At 36.3% G+C, this 20,490-nt stretch overlaps 1 protein-coding gene across 2 annotated transcripts in view; it reads right to left on the reverse strand.

Annotated features, from left to right (window-relative positions):
• Nucleotides 1–20,490, reverse strand: part of rad18 (RAD18 E3 ubiquitin protein ligase) — a 43,011-nt gene that overhangs the window by 13,429 nt on the left and 9,092 nt on the right. For both annotated transcript variants that reach the window (XM_084128545.1, XM_084128544.1), the window contains exons 5-11: nt 18,563–18,861; nt 17,939–18,038; nt 13,920–14,098; nt 13,044–13,114; nt 12,848–12,908; nt 5,368–5,487; nt 3,306–3,444 (exon numbers count right to left, since the gene is read on the reverse strand). In XM_084128545.1, coding sequence (XP_083984671.1) covers nt 3,306–3,444; nt 5,368–5,487; nt 12,848–12,908; nt 13,044–13,114; nt 13,920–14,098; nt 17,939–18,038; nt 18,563–18,861 — 969 coding nt within the window. The remainder of the gene's footprint in view (nt 1–3,305; nt 3,445–5,367; nt 5,488–12,847; nt 12,909–13,043; nt 13,115–13,919; nt 14,099–17,938; nt 18,039–18,562; nt 18,862–20,490) is intronic.

Genomic DNA, 20,490 nt, shown 5'->3' on the forward strand with positions numbered 1-20,490 from the left:
TTTTAACCATCCATTAAAGTGAATCGGTTCAAAGGAGTCATTAGTTCGCGAATCGGACGTATCATTAGCAGACTTGTACGCGTTGTGTGATTATCCCGGCAGTTTTAGGACATCGCACAAGATTTGTCAACACAGAAAACATTTCATCATTGGATAGGTTTTGTTTAGTTTATTGAAAGTGTTTTTTATGTCAGCTGAATGGGCGGAACGCTTTTCAGAGAAGAAGGAAAGGTAAAAAAGTTTTTTTTTTTTTTTTGCACAATTCACACACAGCGGTAGCCTAATTCAGGAAAAAAAATATCCGAATGCTCCACGTGAAACCTCGTTCTTCCAATCTTTTACCATTGTGTCAATTCTCAATTGATTTAGATTAATAAGCGCGAGGGAGTGAGAGAGAGCAAGACAGTTTGAAGACGCGCGCACGACCGGGCCTCTCTCTCTGCTCGTTCTTTCAGTAATATGCGATTTTCCTCAGACATACGTTTTTCTCCCACACAAAAACAGAATTTTATTCCAAATATGTAAAATTCCGCGTTGACACTAGATTCCGCGTTAATTTGCCAATTCCGTGATCGCGGAAATTATAGGGCCCTAAAATAGTTTGTGTGTGGGCACTGTAGTTTTTTTTATGAGGCTACACACTAGCTACTGAAGATTTAGGCCTAAATAACTGATCTCCCGGTAATATAGTGTCCTACTCTGCCCCTCCTCATGATGATGTATTTGCAGCTGTTTCTATAGAAAAATGCTGTGTCACTCGCACGAGTGCGCCCAAATATTTTTTCACGTTCGCACGCCGAAATATTTACTCGCATGTGCGAGTGAAATGGGCGCACTGTAGAGCCCTGCTAGACAATATCTGCCCTCTCTCCTCCAGGCCTGCACGCGCTACTCCCTCTAACCCCTGGTTATCTGAGGTTCTTTGTGAACACCGGACCGAACTCAGGGCAGCAGAGAGGAAATGGCGCAAATCAAAAGACGCATCTGACCTGAGTATGTATAAATCTCTCCTCTCTTCCTTTTCTGTTGATGTTCATGCTGCAAAATCTTCATACTTCCACAACAAGATCAACAGCTCCTCCAACACACGATTACTCTTCAAGACATTCAACTCTCTCCTCTGTCCACCTCCACCACCACCCGCCTCCTCTTTAACTGCTGACGATTTTGCGAACTTCTTCACCAACAAAACAACAACTATCAGCAGTCAGTTCTCAGCTCCACACACACAGGAACCCAGACTGACCCCTTCCACAGCCAATAACCCTCTGTCCTCCTTTTCTCCGCTAACCGAGTAAGAAGTATCTACACTTCTCCTCTCCAGTCATCCTACCACCTGCCCTCTAGACCCCATCCCCTCACACCTTCTACAAGCCATCTCTCCCACACTTCTACCAGCACTCACACACATCATCAACTCATCCCTCCATACTGACACTTTCCCTACAGCATTCAAGCAGGCTCGGGTTACTCCACTGCTTAAAAAACCAACACTAAACACATCATTTGTAGAGAATTACAGACCTATCTCTCTCCTACCGTTCATTGCGAAAACACTTGAAAGAGCTGTTTTCAACCAAGTAACATCCTTCTTGTCTCTAAACAACCAGCTGGATGTCAACCAATCTGGCTTCAAGAAAGGGCATTCAACTGAGACTGCATTACTGTCGGTCACAGAAGCCCTACGGATTGCAAAAGCTGCTTCCAAATCTTCAGTCCTCATTCTCCTGGATCTGTCTGCTGCCTTCGACACTGTGAATCATCAGATCCTTATGTCCAGCCTCTCATCACTGGGCATCACAGGAACTTCACTCCACTGGTTTGAGTCCTATCTCACAGGTAGGTCCTTCAAGGTTGCATGGAGAGGCGAGGTATCCAGAGCACATCAACTGACCACAGGGGTTCCCCAGGGTTCAGTTCTTGGTCCCCTCCTCTTCTCCATCTACACTACATCACTGGGACACATCATACAGGCACACGTTTTTTCCTACCACTGCTATGCTGATGACACACAGCTCTTCCTCTCATTTCAACCAGATGATCCCACAGTAGCTGCACGGGTCTCAAGCTGTCTGGCGGACATCTCCACATGGATGAAGGAACATCACCTGCAGCTCAACCTGGCAAAGACTGAGCTTCTCGTCCTCCCTGCCAATCCGTCTCTACAGCACGACTTCACCATCCAGCTAGATTCATCATCAATCACCCCATCAAGGTCGGTCAGAAATCTTGGAGTAACGTTTGATGACAAGCTGACCTTCACAGATCACATTTCAAAAACAGCTCGATCATGCAGTTTTGCACTGCACAACATCAGGAAGATCAGGCCTTTCCTAACTGAGCATGCAACACAACTTCTCGTCCAGGCCCTGGTCATTTCTAGGCTTGACTACTGCAATGCTCTTCTGGCCGGGCTTCCAGCATGTGCAACCAAACCTCTACAGATGATCCAGAATGCGGCAGCTCGTCTTATCTTCAACGAGCCCAAGAGGGCCCACGTCACTCCTCTGTTCATCTCCCTGCACTGGCTACCTCTCGCTGCTCGCATCAAGTTCAAGGCATTGACGCTTGCTTACAGATCTATCACAGGCTCAGCTCCCTCCTACTTTCACTCACTCCTACGAGTCTACACCCCTACCAGAAGCCTACGATCGGCCAACGAGCGACTTCTCGTGGTTCCATCACAGAAAGCCACAAAATCACTTTCCAGAACATTCTCATTCACAGTTCCATGCTGGTGGAACACTCTCCCCACCCTCATCCGGAATGCAGAATCCCTGACAACATTCAAAAAACAGCTGAAAACCCATCTCTTCCGTGAGCACTTAACCTCATAAAAAAACAACAAAAAAAAAACAACCCTTTCCCTTTAAAACCTCACTTATCGGGCTTATGCTACTCTGAATAATGCTTGAACTTGATATTTTGAGCACTTCTTGCGTTGTTGTTGTTTTTGCCTCTTCATGATGACTCGCTTAATTTAGTCCTAATTTGTAAGTCGCTTTGGATAAAAGCGTATGCTAAATGACTAAATGTAAATGTAAATGTACTATTATATATATATAAATATAAATAAACAAAAAATATTTTGTGAAATGTCTCACTGTTATTTTTTGCTCATACAATTGAAGGCAATGGTGATCAAAATGTTTTAGTAACTAACATTCTACAAAATATCTTCTTTTGTGTTCCACAGGAGAAAGTAAGTCATATAGGGTTGAAACGACATGAGGGTGATGGTTTGCTTGGCAACGATGGCAAGCATGGTGATGGCAACGAGATGGTTCGCTTTTGAACAGAAGTACCTGCTGACGGATGCCTCACTGACTGAAGGGCTTGAAGATCTTGATGGAAGCTCAATTACCCCCTCCATCTCTTCACTCTTTACCTTCAGCAGTGCAGAAACCAGAGGCTGGGGGGTGTTCTGAATGCTGTTGTGTGCACCTGTTGCAAAGACATGGAAGAAATAAATATAAATACATGTCAGTTATGTACACACCACTAGAAAAAAATAATGTGTTAAAACTTTGTGAAACCCTTTGATATAATTTATCGGCACAACCATAAGCTTGTTTTTTGCTAACTTTTATTAATCAATATTTGTCAAGTAGATGTAGTCAGGGTTCAAAATTCCTCATCAAGGGCCAATTGTGATAAAAAACTGCTCTTGGTTACTCGTCATTTGAGTCACATCAAAAGTCACACTAACAAAAGGTCTGTGTTTCTTTCCACAAACAAAAAAGAAAGAAAAGACAGTGGATGTATTGATACACACCCTATATAATGTGTTTTTGGTAAACACAGTTTGATCTTTTTGGAAAATGATGAAAAAGTTATTGTTTTTGTAATAATCAACACACCTCAGAAATAAATTTTTACACAGTCTTTACTAGAGAACTGACAATTCCAAAATCCATTGAAACTAATCCGATTGTGCTGAAACTGACTGATAAAGAGATAACCATTGCAGACTGCCAAGTCATACATTTCTACACTGCAAACTGCTTATTGTCTCTGAAGTCCATCTATAGAGCCATCAATGCTTTGGTGATAACAGCATGAGGCTGGCACCTTATCATCAAAGTAGGCAATGGGGTCTACAGGCTCTTGTTTACTGCAATTGTCAAGGTGCCACACAAAAGTAGTTAAGTTTCAAACAGTGTTTGTGTGTGTGTGTGAATGAAATGGTCTGTACATAGTAACACTGTCAGTACAGTGGTTGTGATTCGAGATGTTTATGCATTTTCTTTATTTCTGCATACATTATAATTCAGGCCCTAAAACTAGATAAAGATAGTCTAATCAAACAAATAACACAAAAAAAATGCATATTTCCACTTGTTAATAAAGTAAAATGGTCCAAGATTCAATGTCTTTGCTGGAAAAAGTATGTGAACCTTCGCCTTGGGAGCAGCAATAATGCAACCAAATGCTTTCATAAACTTTGGATAGGTCCTGCATATCAGATTGGAGCAATTTAGGTCCATTCCTCAATACAACACTGCTGCTTCTCAGTGATGTTGGGATTCATGTGTCAGTTCACAGACTGATGCCTTAACATGTCCCTGAAAAACTTTTTGGTACAATGCAGAATTTATAGTTCCAGCAATGATGACAAGCCACAGTGATCCAGAAACTGCAAAGCAGCCGCTAATTACACTGTCACCACCTTTCACATCTGAGATGAAACTTCTTAGTGAATGCAAGTTTTGCCAAATGTAACACTTCTCATTTAAACCAAAAAGACCCATTTACAGTCCACAAAACATTTATCCAACAGTTTTCTGGTGCCTCCTTGTAGTCTTTGGAAGTCTTTGGATTGTCTTCCTCTTTATCCTGCCATGTACACTATTCTCAATTCTTCCTTGATGGTGTACTCACGGCTTCATAAATATAAACATAATCATAAACATCTGATATTTGTATCATTTAAAGAGCCTACTCCAATTACTTATTTAAATGACCTGATAATACTAGAGGTTCACATACTTTCTCTAACAAAGATATTGACATCTGAATAATTTTGGCCAATAAATTATAAATACAAAGATTGGTGTATTCTTTGTTTAGTTGGATTCTGAAAGTAGGTTAAATTTCCCTGGGTCACTATAGTAGCAGCAACCATTTCCAACACAGTGTTAACATTAATTTAATTATAAATTAAATACAAATTAAATATCATTCGAGTATTCAAATTGCGACTATAGACGATATCCTTAGGCAAATGTCATATTTTCGAATTAATTTGCATAATCATTAAATCATCAATCATTCAAGATGAAACAATGTTCAAATAAGCATATTCTCAAAAAAAAGAGGCTTAAGTAACATCTTTAAACACATTCTGAAAAGAAACTGAGATGGGACCTTTGGAGTCTGTCTCTTCTTTTGACTTCCCCTCTTCTTGTTTGATCTGTGTTCTCTTGGACTCCAGACGACCTCTGACCTGGGCAATCAAACGGGAAAAATCGCTACTGTGCTGCTTCCCTAAGAAAAAGAATTAAAAGGCAGGAGTACAGTGTTTAGTACTAATTTCAACTGTACTTTATCAATAAGTATAAGAAATTAAGGAATAAGTACATTTTTAATCAAATTCTGAATCTTGAAAAAGAAGCATTCTATACTCCAGGAGGCAAAGCATAATAGATTTTTTATTTTATTTTTTGCAATAATGTGCACTGGTGAATAAGATCAGGAACGTGTATTAAAGTAAATAATGTGAATATTTTATGCTGACTTGTTTATTTAACATTTAACCTGGAATATTTCTTTAAATAATAATAAATTACATAATGTTGCCATGGAAAAAAAAAACACAGTAACTTTGAAAGCGCTGGCATAACAAGGCAGACCATGAGGAATGTAGTGGCGAAAACCAACAAAAGCAGATGAAATGTCATGTGGCCTGGTTTTAAAATCACATAGGCCAAAAGGCCCAAGAGGAGATCGGCTGAAATAATGACGACTGAACACCTGCAAGATAAAAGATCCAGAGATATCCAGCACAGCTCACTATCACAGAAGCAAATTGCTTTCAAACAACAGCAGCCCCTGACATGCATCTGTGTCTGATTTTAATACAGCATATAAATCCTGTTTCTATTCTTGGTATATTTGATATAACTGAATAGGTCTAAGGGTTAAATTGATCACATTTGCATTCTATCCTCAGCACACATACACATTTGCACGGCTCAACGCTAAGGATTTTTTCTAAAGTTGGATGTTGGGAGTTTTCCCCTCTTTTTCAACTCTCCTTTAAATGAACAGAGCTTTTCAGGATTTTCAGGTAGGTCTAATAGTAGGTTTCAGGTAGTCAACAGAAATTAAATGATCAATAATCAGTATGTAATTAAATGTAAAATAACACTGCATAATCTTTACTGTATAAATTAAATATAGATTAATCCTTAAAGTTACAAAAGTTATTCAGTCAAGGCCAGTGAGTGATTTTTTTCTTTGTCCTTTGTTGTTTGATTAACATTAAAAACAGGCAGCGGCAGGAATATTAGGCTGCTGTCACTTTAAGAGCGAATGCACGGATCTAATATAGTGTTACAAATGCGTGTTATTTCTTGACTGTTTATCATCACTTTAGACATAACCAACTGTGTTTACGAGGATACTCTCCAAAATGGGCATTTTTACAATTTTGTGTGAATTTGTCCATTCAAAATGCAACACGCAAAAGAGAACTCCGTTCAGTACTTGTGGACTGTCTGAGATGCGACTTGCTGGGCACGCATCCCAGATGTGTGCGCACAAAACTTCTCAAACAGCGTGAGTACAAAACTGAGTTCTCTTTCGCTTGAATATTTAATAACTGCCAAGATTTAAAAACACATGCAAATGATAAGTATCAGTATAGTTTTATTTAATGCCATGTCAGCATCTGTGGCTATCTTGGCAAAAACTGAATTACAAAAAAACAAGAGATGCACATGATTTTTATACACAATAAAATAAAAAAAACAAGCAAACAGAAAAAAAATACAGAAATTAATATTCTACAAGATTTTTATCATAAAGATAAGATAAGAGTTCTAAAACCTTTTCTGGTAAAATCTAAGTCCTTAAGTGAGTTTACTTCATAAAAATGCCTTCTACATGAATTAAAAGCGGGACAGTCCAATAAAGTGTTTAGTGGAAAGGGGGGTCTTGCAAAAAACATACATAAAGTTGGGTCTTCGCCTTTAAGCAAAAATGCATGTGAAAGGATTTGTATATTTCTACATACAACAAATTTGACCAGCAGGGGTCTGTTAGACTTGAGGCTCAATTTTTAGACATTAAAACTGAAAAATGAGCAAAATCACTTAGTGATATCTATTACTTGAGTAATTGTACCTCAATCACACTGATGTTACTCACTGAAAACACTAGAACGCATGGCCTCTAATCTCAATTGAACATGGTGTGCATTAGTCATGGGCTTTGTGGCAAGGTAGCCTGACATCCGTTCTAATAATTACTGCAAAAGCTTAAAGTCCATTTTGGCAGTTCCATTAGAAACCCTTTTTAATGCCATTTTTCACAAACCACTGCTGGGTAATCACAGAATTGCTAAATAGGGAACTTTATCTCATGAATGACTTGTTGACTGTAGTCAACTGTTGGAGCAATTACTGCCTTTTTATGTGGGCAAAGCTTCAGTAACAAAACACTACAGTGAGGAAATTAAGAAAAATTAACTTTTCAAACCAAAAACCATTATAGAATTTTTTTTTTTTTTTTGAAAATCCCCAGAGAACAACAAACTGATATCATGCCTAAACAGCTCCATTTATTAATTCTTCAAAAATTAGTTCTAAAAAAAAAAATAATAATAAAAAAAAAATAATAATTATATATATATATATATATATATATATATATATATATATATATATATATATATATATATATATATATATATATATATATATATATATAAAATAATAATAATAATTTCAGATCTGGAATCATATACACATATATATATATATATATATATATATATATATATATATATATATATATATATATGTATGTATATGATTCCAGATCTGAAATTATTATTATTATTTTATATATATATATATATATATATATATATATATATATATATATATATATATATATATATATATATATATATATATATATATATATATATATATATATATATATAAAATAATAATAATAATTTCAGATCTGGAATCATTAAAGGAGAAGTTCACTTTCAAAAAAACTTTTGCTGATAATTTACTCACCCCCATGTCATCCAAGATGTCCATGTCTTTCTTTCTTCAGTCGCAAAGAAATTAAGGTTTTTGATGAAAACATTCAAGGATTTCCCCCCATGTAATGGATTCTATTGGGACCCAAACGGTAGAAGGTCCAAATGACAGTTTAAGTGCAGCTTCAAAGGGCTTTAAACGATACCAGACGATGAATAAGGGTCTTATCTAGCGAAACGATCGGTCATTTCCAAAATAAATAAAAAAGTTTAAGTTTTATAAGCACAAACGCTCGCCTTGCTCTGTTCTGTGATGCGCGTTCGTGACGTCACGTAATACGCAATTACGTTGAAAAGGTCACGCTTGACGTGTTTACAAATGTGCGGAAGGAGGACCATATACACATTTTCAAATGTATTTGTGTCAGTTTATCGTTTAAAATGCCCATTTCGTGTGCGTATCCTCGGTGTTTTAATATTAAAAAGCCAAAAAGAACATTTTCTTCAGGACAGAAATTTTTCAAGCGTGACCTTTTCAACGTAATTGCGTATTACGTGACGTCACGAACGCGCATCACAGAACAGAGCAAGGCGAACATTTGTGCTTATAAAACTTAAACTTTTTTATTTATTTTGGAAATGACCGATCGTTTCGCTAGATAAGACCCTTATTCATCGTCTGGTATCGTTTAAAGCCCTTTGAAGCTGCACTTAAACTGTCATTTGGACCTTCTACCGTTTGGGTCCCAATAGAATCCATTACATGGGGGGAAATCCTGGAATGTTTTCATCAAAAACCTTAATTTCTTTGCGACTGAAGAAAGAAAGACATGGACATCTTGGATGACATGGGGGTGAGTAAATTATCAGCAAAAGTTTTTTTGAAAGTGAACTTCTCCTTTAAGTAGATTGGTAAACGGAACAAGAAAATTTCAATTCCCAAATCTAATTTTGTTGTCTTGCATGTTTTAAATTGTTTTGAGCATTTGTGCATCCTGTATTTTTTATATATTAGGTGCACATGTACAACTTTGTAGTATGCTGTACCATGCTGTGTTGATTAACTGCTATTTCTCTGTTGCACTGCAATTTCCTTCACGGAATCAATAAAAGTATCTAACATCTAACATACTGCACAGGATGCAGACCTTAATAAAAAAAAAGTTTTAACCCAAGCCATGCCACCAACCAGCTGTATCTGATCTGTCTCTTCTTGCACAATTCTTCCTTACGCTGAAGACACTCAGTAAACAAGGAAATCAGACCCTTCTTCCAGAGCCAACACCACTTTACACTGTGAAAACACAGTCATATCAAACAGACAGTTCTTGAATTTATTCATTTTTGCTATAGTCAGAAAAGGCTATGGAGCTTCTAGAATAAAAAATAAAATAAATAAAAACCTGAAGAAGTGACCTATGGATAGCTAACAAAGTCTACTTTCATAATTCTACAATGCTTTCAACCTGAAAAACAGAGGAATGGGAATGCTAACGGATAGCTTTCTCCTGCTATTTCAGATCTCCTTCGATGCAAAAAACAACAACACTTGACAGCAGATCTTGAATTCAACAGGTTTTCCTATTTGGTCATAGTCTACATTAAAGTATGAACATGTTGTGAACATCTTGAAACCATTACTAAGAAGTGGGTTTAGTGTTACAGTGTTTAAAGACATGCAATGTCTAAATATTCCTTTTCATACTCAAGTCACATTGCATCATACTCGGAACACTTAGAAAAGAAATCTGAGGCTTCTTCATGGAAGACTTAAGTTATTTACTAGGGGAAAAAGCAGGATCAAATCTGATAGTGGCCAGTCACCCGACACGCTCTTGAGTTTAGTATCTTTGTGTATCTATATTATAACAAACACATAAAGATAAAGTAAAAGGATTACAAATGTAATGACTAGCAGAACTCAAATCTATAAACAATATTATACTGTACAGACTAAACTGAGAATCTGCATCAAAATCATTCAACAAAATAAACCTCTCCATGCAAACACTGTGCCAAAATTCTAAACACATGTACAAGAAAACAGATCCTTTCTGAAAGACATGCTGGAGATGGTTGGATTGAATATGAGTAAATAAAAGGTATAATGCTATATGTATGTTTCAAGAGAAAAAAAGAATGTGGTTCCTCATAAACACACATCCTAGGGGAAAAGACATTATTTATTCTCCAAAATTGAAATTAGATTTCCCTATTCCCATAGTGTTTACACATTCAATTTTTCAGATACTGAATTTTCATCCTGCAAATGATCAAACTTTTCAAACATCTATGAAACAAAAAATGAATAAATGAAAAATGAAATGAAAGAATGAATGAAACAAAAAGCAAATGTATGTTTCATAGATATTCACGCTGTTGCTTAACAGTGAACTTTTGTTTCATTAATTAAGATCAACCTGTATAGAAAAGCTAGATTTGTGTGGGTGTGTGTCTTATTCACCCCGCATCATTTCCCCGGTCATCGGACACTCCATGAGGCTGGTGAATCATCAAGCCCTTTTGATGATTAATCAAGAGTTTATCTCAGCATGGCTCTATTTATAGAACCCATCTGTGCTGCGCATCAATATTTCAACAACCTGTCTCAGACATCACAGTCTGGCTTCTCTAATCGCACAGTGTCTTTAATCTTTTCCTGCTAGGTCAATTTTACACGATTACCATGTTTTCACACTTGGCGAAAATTACACCAATCCACCTTAAATGGCTTTGTTTCTAATGTTGACCTCTGGGATGAGGTTGTTAGGGTAAGTGGCTTTTCATTATGGCAGAGACGCCACTAGGACTAGCAGCTGTAAACTGTGCATGTCAAATAGAAACATGGGTTGGGTTTGAGCACTAGGGACTAAACCTTAAGAGTTGAAGTTAACAGAGGGCACAACATTAGGAAATGTGAAGACATAAGCGTGAGGATAAACATCTATAAACAGAAACAATAAAAGGAATAGTTCCCCAAAAAAAGAATAATTTACAGACCCTCAACTCGTTACAAACCTGTATGTCGTACTTTCTTCCATGGAACCCAAAAACAGATTTTTACTGGGCACTTTTGTCATTAGTCCCCATACAAATGGAGGATTTCAAGCTTATATTGTCCAAAATGCCATAAAACGGTCCATATAAGACTTGTGCACTCTGTTTAAAGTCTTCTGGAGTCATACGATAGCTTTGTGTGAGGAACATTGTTTTTCAATGAAAATCATCTCCTTTATTAGGCTGTTAACTTCTACAACTGGAACGAGTTTTTAGCCTAATTGTGAATGAATCTTTCAGATCAGTTTTGTGAAGCAGATCAGCCAATTGAATGAAAAGATCCGACTTAAAATAATGACTCATACACAAAATGATGGACGGGATAAAAGTAAGCCCTCTCAGCAAAAGTTCATTAAACAGTGGACAGTATCTTTAAAGCTTGGAGCCCATTGTCTGATTTTTTTGGTGTAAGCATTCTAAGCTGGGTCTCTAAAGCAGATTGGAACATTTAATGAGGTAAGATCGATCTTGGGACCCTGTTGGTATTGTCGTATTGATCACCACCTTCTCCAACTCCTCAAGGGATCTTTATACCTTCCCCTCTCTCTCCCTCATACACACACTCAAGCTGCTTAGTGAACTTGGAGTCACAAAAGGCAAAGGTTTCTGGAAAACATTTTGGCTGAGAACTACTGAGGGTAACTGAAGTGAGATTATTCATATCGAAATTATCAGGAGAGAAATGAGATGTAGCTAAATCTGTTTTCAGTTTATAAATCTGCACAGTTCTGCATAGAGTCCAAACTGCACTTGAACAACAAGATCTGATATACGAGGTGGAAACGGAAATTGCAAATGCCCTTGCAGAGCACACCGATGATACATGGCATTACATTGAAGCAGCAAATCTAAAAGAAATATTTGATGATTATGATCGTAGCTGTTCCATCAATCTGACAGCCATTTTCTCCCCAGAAACTCACTGTAGCACTAAAACTTATTTACCGTAATTAAACAATATTTTTATATTGCAAATGATTTTGACATTGATAGCAGGATTTTCTTTCAGTCCTGACTTTCTGGGTCAGTTAAAGAATAAAAATGAGAATCTAACCATTGCTGATGTAAGTGCTATGAGTGATTCAAATGTGCAATTGTGCATTTTTTGCATTAAAACTAAAACAAGAATAAGATTTTTTTTATGACCAAAATAACTTGATGGCAGAACTTAACTACACGTAGACAGCCTGCTTCCTCATCACAAAGACTTAGTGTACACTTTACACATTATGTAATATCAAGAAAGGCTCAAACACTGTAAAAATAATGTGCTGGAACCACAACAAAAAAACATTTGCAAAAATCCTTAGCTGATAATTAGCCGCAAAAATACAAAGTGCATATTCTCAGTCAACCTTGAGATAGGGGAAAGTAGTCCATGTTATTCTGTTCATATATCAAACAGACATTTTTATTTTATAATGCACAGGACAAGCAGGAGAATGAATCTGACCCCGTTGTGACATCACTCAAACGTAATTTTTTAACAGCGCAAGGACAGCGCATCCTCTGAACTGACAAGAGCAACAGTCTCATTCGTTATTTAGTGTCAGTTTTTAAGTCAGGACTTACGGTACATTGAGTGTAATTCCTCAATTTCTTCAGCTGTCTGATTCTTCGTAGTGACAATTACCTGTCAAACACAAAACATTATGAAAAAAAAAAAAATCTAAACGCTATAGTTGTTTAAAAAACAAACACTTATGTTAGATGAGATTATTCGATTTGACAGTACACACTAAAAATTACAATCCATAGTAGTACATACAGGTTTTCGTTTACGGTCCAATTGATTCTTTAACCTCTCGTTGTTTTCAACTTCTCTGGCAATTTCTTCAGCTGTTGTCAAACGAAAAAGCAAACAAATTAACTACCGGTATATACTACAACCACATTTTCTGAAGAAGACTTAATGACTAACATATAAATCTATCCAAATACAAAAAAAAAGATCCCCTTTAATACATATACAGCATCTACTTCTAGGTTTTCTTGTATTTATTAAAGCACACAGGAGGATTCTCATTTACAAATCATTCTTGATAACATAACCATCTGGTTTCACACTAGTGGTATTCAAAGCAATTTGAGTAGTGTAATTTATCAATTCAATCTGCTATTGTATATGACAAAACAGAACTCCAGGTAAAAAAAAACAAAAAACACTCAAACAAGACCAGCTTTTAAACAGAAACCATGGTAACATCAGGTGAATAAAAGAAAAATAGAAGCTTTCCAACGAAACCTTTGACAGCTCAATGAAAAGAGATAAATTCCGCTCTGAAAGGGTCAGTGAGAAGCGAAGCAGTAACTCAAAGAAAACTTGAGGGATGAAACTACTGTATTTTTCCACCAGCCCTGTCATCTTTCTGCCAGGGTCCCCCACAGGGTGACTAACTCCAGCATATAAATTATATTCTACCGCCTACAATCGCTGGACAGAGTGAAACTATACCAGCTAAACTCTCTTTTACAAGCAATGCAGGCTTGGCCACAGTATATAGTTGTCATTCATTGTCATGTTTGATGGAATTACATGTAAATTACAAAAGTTACATGGAATCCCGACTATGTTTTTCAATGCCTATAAAGGAATGTCTCACCATCCATTCACTCATTTGGTTATTGATCTCTGATTTTATACCTGATTTGGGGTTGAGTGCATCACACTGTGCATTATAGATGTGGGTGAATTCCTGGTGGCGTCGCACGAGTTGCTCTCTGCTGCCTTGAGTGGACATGTGGCATTCTTTAAGCATCTTCTTAAGCTTTGGAACAGCAATCAAAGTGTACAACAGCTTAGGCATCCCCTTACGTCTACCACTGAAACATAAAAGCATACACAAGTCCCAGAGTCATTTTTAGAGAGAGAAAAAAAAAAGTCAAATACAATGAAAATTATACAGAAAAAGAAAAACAGTTGTCAAAACAAATTTACAAAGACAATTAGAAAAAATAGCAGCAAGCAGCCATTACGGAGCCAAGCCCGTTTCAAAGGATCCATGAGTAAAAGTTTAAAAAATTTCTATAGTTCTTTCTGAGGAACAGCTTCCAAGGTGAGAATAAACTTAAAATGAACAAAAACACATTTATTTCTAATTCAATAGGAAGAAAGATTAGTACAACGCTTGCCTGGATAATAAAAGAATCTAAATGACACATTACACACAATTTTATGAAGTTGTTCCACATGGTACTCAAACCCTCAGGTGCCTGTCACTCATCTCATTGTGCCACTAGGAAGATATGTGTTCACAGATATGCCAAAGTTCCATAGTTCAAGTGAGAATCAACTCAAAACGAAGATATTGTATATAAATATGTTATATTTAATAAGATCTGCCTCAGAAAATGTCTGGAACAAAAGCAACTTTAACACCAAATTCTGGCCACAGTACTTCTTGCAGTCTGGGCATGTGCCACATGGGATTAGAACCCACGACCTGAAAGGTTTGGGGCATGTGGCTTAGTAAGTTACACCACTCAGTTGACGCTGAGGAGAGCTTTCAGTGTGAGAATGGGCACATCAAAGCATTACTTAATATTTTAACCAGATTGACATGCTAAGCTAATTTAATGCTAATGTAACTTATGGTTGACCTGATAGCTGAAAAGCCAAAATAGAAAGAATGGCAACTGGTTAGCACGCTAAGCTAACTGGAATAAGACAACAAACACAGGCAAGGTCACATTCGGAGACGGTAGCGAATATAAAAAATTTCTGTGCAGCTCAGTCCAAAGATCATCTGAGCCGATTTTGGACAAAGTTTTCATATTGATTGTTTAAAGTTTGGCCGAGATACAGCATCTGAACCAATTTTGGGTCGACTTGTTAAGTTCGCGACATCATAACTTTTGAACAAAGATTATTAATAATAAAAACATCTGTTCAGACATTTCTGTGCAGCTCAGTTCAAAGATCATCTGGTCAGATTTTGGACAAAATTTGGAGGAGGGGCATAGAAAAAAACTGAATACTGTGCTTTTCAAAATGGCCACTACTGTAATGGATGGAGTCTTAATGTAAAATGTTGAATGGGATCAGCATGAAGAGAAGAATCGGGTGAACTAAATGTAATTTTTCGAGAACAAAGGGTTCAAAAGAGCTATAGAGTTGGTCTTAGAAACTCCAAAATTGGTCAGATTACTATTCATGACTATCACTATTCATCATTTTACTATATTCCGTTGATAGGGCTGCCATAGACTTCCATTCGGGAAGAAGAAGAAGAATAGTGAAGAAAACTAACAGATACAATAGGGGCTACAGCCCTTTTGGGGCTTGGCCCCTAAAAAGATAAAATAAACCATTTCTTTAGAAACCATTCAAAGTGAAATTCCATTTATTATTAACAGTTTTCGAGAAAAGCAAAAAAACTTGTCACATTAATATAAAATGACCTCAAGTACCTCAAGTGTGTGTTACAGCTGTTTTTATCGGTTTTACAACATGTAAAACAATTCAAATTAGATGGAGAGTGACTGTTCAGGTCATAGCACAAATTTTCAATTGGATTCAAGTATGTGTCTAGAATACTAACTATAAACCAATAACTTTATAGTTTTGAAGTGTAGTTTGTTCAACTGTCATGTGAGAAAGTAACTAACTCAAATTTCTGGCTGACTGAAACAAGGATTTGCATGCATTGGGCTTAATCCATTTGGGCCTTGATGTCAACAAACATTCCAGTTCCACCATCTGAAAAAGAAATCCCACAAACATGACACTGCCACCGAGGCAGATTAGGTGTTAACTGGTACTGGGTTGTATTTTTCACCAAACATAGTGCTTTGCTTTTAAGCCAAAGAACTTAATTCTTGTCAGAGCACAAAATTTACTACCAAAATATTTCAGGTTTTGTCCCATGGCTTTTACATGATTTAATGCTGGTCTTTCTCAGAAATGTCTTTCTCCTAGGCACTGTCCCAGAGCTGAATCTCAAGTGGTGAAGAGGCTGTTGCTATCAGGACAGTTTCTCTGTGTTTCTCTATGTCAGCCAAATAGCTTTTCAACTCTGTCATTGTTTTGCTGGTCCTTTGGTCAATTCTCTGAAAAGTCATTGGTCTGGTTGCTCAGTTTGTCAGGATGGCATGGCTCTGGTAGTTGGCTGTATTGCTATTTACTTCTTAACTTGTCTTTTTAATCTTTATAGGGATCATACATTATTTTATATTTCCCTGACATCCTTGAGGAAATGTGTCAGATCTACAATGAAAGGAAGTGGCAAGTGGAATGTCCATGAAATACATTGAAACATTTTCTTTCAGGCTATTTTCTATCTTTTTCTTGCTTTCATTTTTCTTTTTATCAAATTGCTTTTAGTATACGTCCTTACCTGATAGGCTAATTTACAAGGTAGCATAAATTTGAATATGACTAATACAGTAACATTTCTTCATTTTCAATTATACTGCATACAACAGCCTTCAGGCAGTACAATTAAATAGCTGTAGCGATTAAAGGGACAGTCCGCCAAAAAATGAAAATCATTTTCTCATTTCAAACCTTTACGACTGATTTTCTTTTGTGGAAAACAAAATATATTGGGGGGATGAAAGTCAGTGGGGTCCAGTGTAGTTTGGACACCAATGTTCTTTCAAAATATCTTATTTTGTGTTCCACAGAAGAAAGGAAATCACTAAGGTTTGAATTATTACTTGTATCTAATACTTAATATTAGGTGTATAAGTATCACATCCAACACTATTACACAAAAATATAGACAGTTAAGCATGAAAAGGTGCAACTTTCATTCATCCCTATAGCATTAGTATGTCAGGATGGGCTTAAGGCCACAGAAGTGCTGACACACCCTCATTCATCACGATACCCTCAAGGTGTCCAATAAATGAAATCACTCTTTCTGTCAATCACACATGCACACCAAATGTCGGCCCTTCAGAATGTCCCTCAGGTGAAAAGGGGCGGGTAAGTAGAGGGGGAGGGATGGAGACAAGCTATAATCTATAGGGAATGTTATTTTATAAGGATTGAATCCATTCTTTAACCACAAGTACTCTTCAGCTACTTTTTAAGTGGCCATAATTTTTCCCCACAGAACGAGGTTATCTTAAATTTAACCATCTATTCATTTCAGCAATTAGTTAATTTGTTAAACTTTATCCAACTAACTCAGAAACATGCATAAGAGAAAATTTGTATAGGGTATCTGATTAGGTAGAAAAATAAACAGGTCTAAGAAAATTGAGCTTGATGGACAACTAAACAAACAATTTGTACAACAAAAGTACAATTTACTTGAAGAAAAGAGAATTACATTATGTAATACAGAAATAAGTTCTGCTCCACTTATTGGATAAATAGTGTTTCAAGATATTTGAAATGTTTTGCCATTTGCATCACTCCCCTTGTCCACATTTGACCCTGGATTGGATTATTTTTCGTTGGCAAAAATGAACAATATCTTTTACTATTATGTCTGAAATGTCAGTTATTCATTATTAATTTGTTTTTTGTTGACAAACTACAAACTGCACAAAAACTGATGATTCTGAATTTGAATAACAGCAGGTCAATTAGCAGCATCTAGTGATTCTCTAGAAAATCACAAAATGTGTCCTGCAGTCAAAGAAAGATAAGACCATTTTCTCCATCAAACTTCACATAGTGCTATTGCATTACAGGGGAAATATTCTCCTTACCTTCTCAATCCCTCTTTCTTATCGTCTCGGCTCAGACACATATCCAGATGTTTGTTAATGTGCTGTTCCGGCACACACACCTCACAGACAGGACATTCCACTGCAACAAATTATTGAAGATTATTACTTATTAGAAAAAGCACAATTAGGCAAAGCACAAACACAAAGTCATTGCCATTTAAATAAATAAAAAAATCAGATGTGATTAAAAGGATTTAAAGATACATATAATGCACTTATTGTGAAGAAAACAAATCAATGCATTAGGGGACAACCAGGGTTTTTTTCTTAGACAACAGACAAAAATTACAGCGTATTAGACTGAATAAAAAACATATATTTCTTAAATCCAATTATTATTATTTCCTATATTTAACCAGGAGAATCACATTGAGATATTCCTATCTCTTCTTCCAGAGAGACCTGGTCAAGACGGCAGCACATAAAGTGAGAGAATCACAAAATGACAATACCACAATTTACACATTCAAGAACTAAATATATAGTAGCAAATCAAGAAAAACAATTACAAGTGTCCTTTATTTTTAACATTTAACTAATATGCATGTTTATACCAAACATACAATATAAATGCAATAAAATGGCATATGTGGCATTAGTTACCTTTAACCACTGGCTTACTGCTTTGTGATGTGGAAGGAAAAGCTGATATATCCATCTTCTCCTCTTTTACCACTGCTGTTTCCTTCACACTTTCTAGTTTGATGGTGCCTGGCTGTAAGCACACCTCCATTGGTTCTGATTTGACTGGGGTCATGGTGGTCTTCTTTTGGAAAAAATGACTGAGGGTGCTTGCTTCCTTTTTGATGCCCTTCTGTCTTGCTGCTTTGCCTTTGATCATCATAACTGGGGTTTGAGGTGAAATAGGGGGTGATTCCAGATTTGAGTGACACAACTTTTGCCTGGAGATGGAGAGTTACAAACAACATGTTCATAAAAGTGTGAATGCTGACAATGGTGTTGAAGTTTCTGGTTAACTCAGTGTTTTAATCATATTATGAAACATTACTATATTTAAATTAGATTTAGTCATGTTAACATAAGTTTATTAAATTGACACTTTATATATACTTTGGCCATTAAAAAATAGTTAGCATTCTATAAACTGGAATTGTGCCATATACACTAGCTTTTTAAACGTTTTTGAAAAGTCTCTTATGCTCACTAAGGCTTCATTTATTTGATCAATAATATAGTACAAAAGAGTAATATTGTGAAATATTAAATTTAAAATAATTTTCTATTTTAATATATTTTAAAATGTAAATTATTCCTGTGATGGCAAAGCTGAATTTTCAGCATCATTACTCCAGTCTTCAGTGTCACATAATCCTTCAGAAATAATTCTAATGATGATTTGGCGCTCAAGAAACATTTCTAATTATAGACGCTGAAAACAATTGTGCTCCTTAATAGTTTTGTGCAAACTGTGATACATTTTTTCATGACTCTTTGATGAACAAAGTTCAAAAGAACAGCATTTAATGTATTTGAAATAGAAACAAAATAAAAGTCTTTACTGTCACTTTTGATGAATTTAATGCACACTTTACTGACCCCAAACTTTTGAGCTGTATTTGTATTCAAAGCAATTATAAACCACATTTTACGACTAAGTGCTATATCCCAGAATTACAGAGATAAAAGGGTCATCCACGTACATTGGGTCATGAGGTATATGCAAGGCACATACAATATCTAATATAAAAAATAAAAATAAAATATAAAAACACATTCTAAGACGATAAACTGGGCCAAGGACACAAAAAAAGCTGTTTGAGCATCCTTCATCTGAGACACTAAGGTGACAATTTGTCAGTAAAAGTGTTTTTGACAGCAATACTGTGCTTCTCTGTAAAATGTGTAAGCCTTCGAATATCTCCCCTTCCCCACTGAGGGAGAGTGAGACGAAATAGTGAAAAATAATTTGAGGGGACGGCAGAAGGGCAGAAGGAGCGAGAAAGAGAAAAGAGTACATAAAAGGAAGTGTGAGAGAGAGTGAATGCATGCAGGCAAGCACCTGTCGGTTTCGCAATTCCAGTGGAAATGTGGAAAGCCAACAAACGCAGTGAGTGGCTGTGAGGCCATTACAGAGCCATAAAGTGGAGTCAATGAGGTGTGCAAACGCCACTTTCCATATTGAAACCTTTTATTTCTCTTTGTTTGACCATTAGTCCACATATATGCACACAAAATTAAACGTTTAAGAAAAAGAAAAAAGGTGTCCCAATTGGTATTAAAGTGGTTGTGACCATTTTTGGTCTACATTAACATCTGAAGAGTGACATCAGTTTTCCTCCTTATATGTCAATGCTATTAGAAAAGATCTAACATCTCACCAAACCCACAAACAGACTAAAGCTAAAAAAGGAAATAAAATCCAATCTTCACCCATTACCTAAAGAAAAAAGGAGAGATAAAGCCTCAATCCCAATCTTCCTGTTAAGCTAAAAATGAGATTTAATACATGTTCTGAAAGCTCCATTTACAGGATGGAACCGTGACTGATGTTATTAAAAACTCACTATGTG

This window comes from Abramis brama, assembly GCF_963993115.1.
Source record: "Abramis brama genome assembly, chromosome: 11".
In the NCBI taxonomy this organism is placed as follows: Eukaryota; Metazoa; Chordata; class Actinopteri; order Cypriniformes; family Leuciscidae; genus Abramis; species Abramis brama.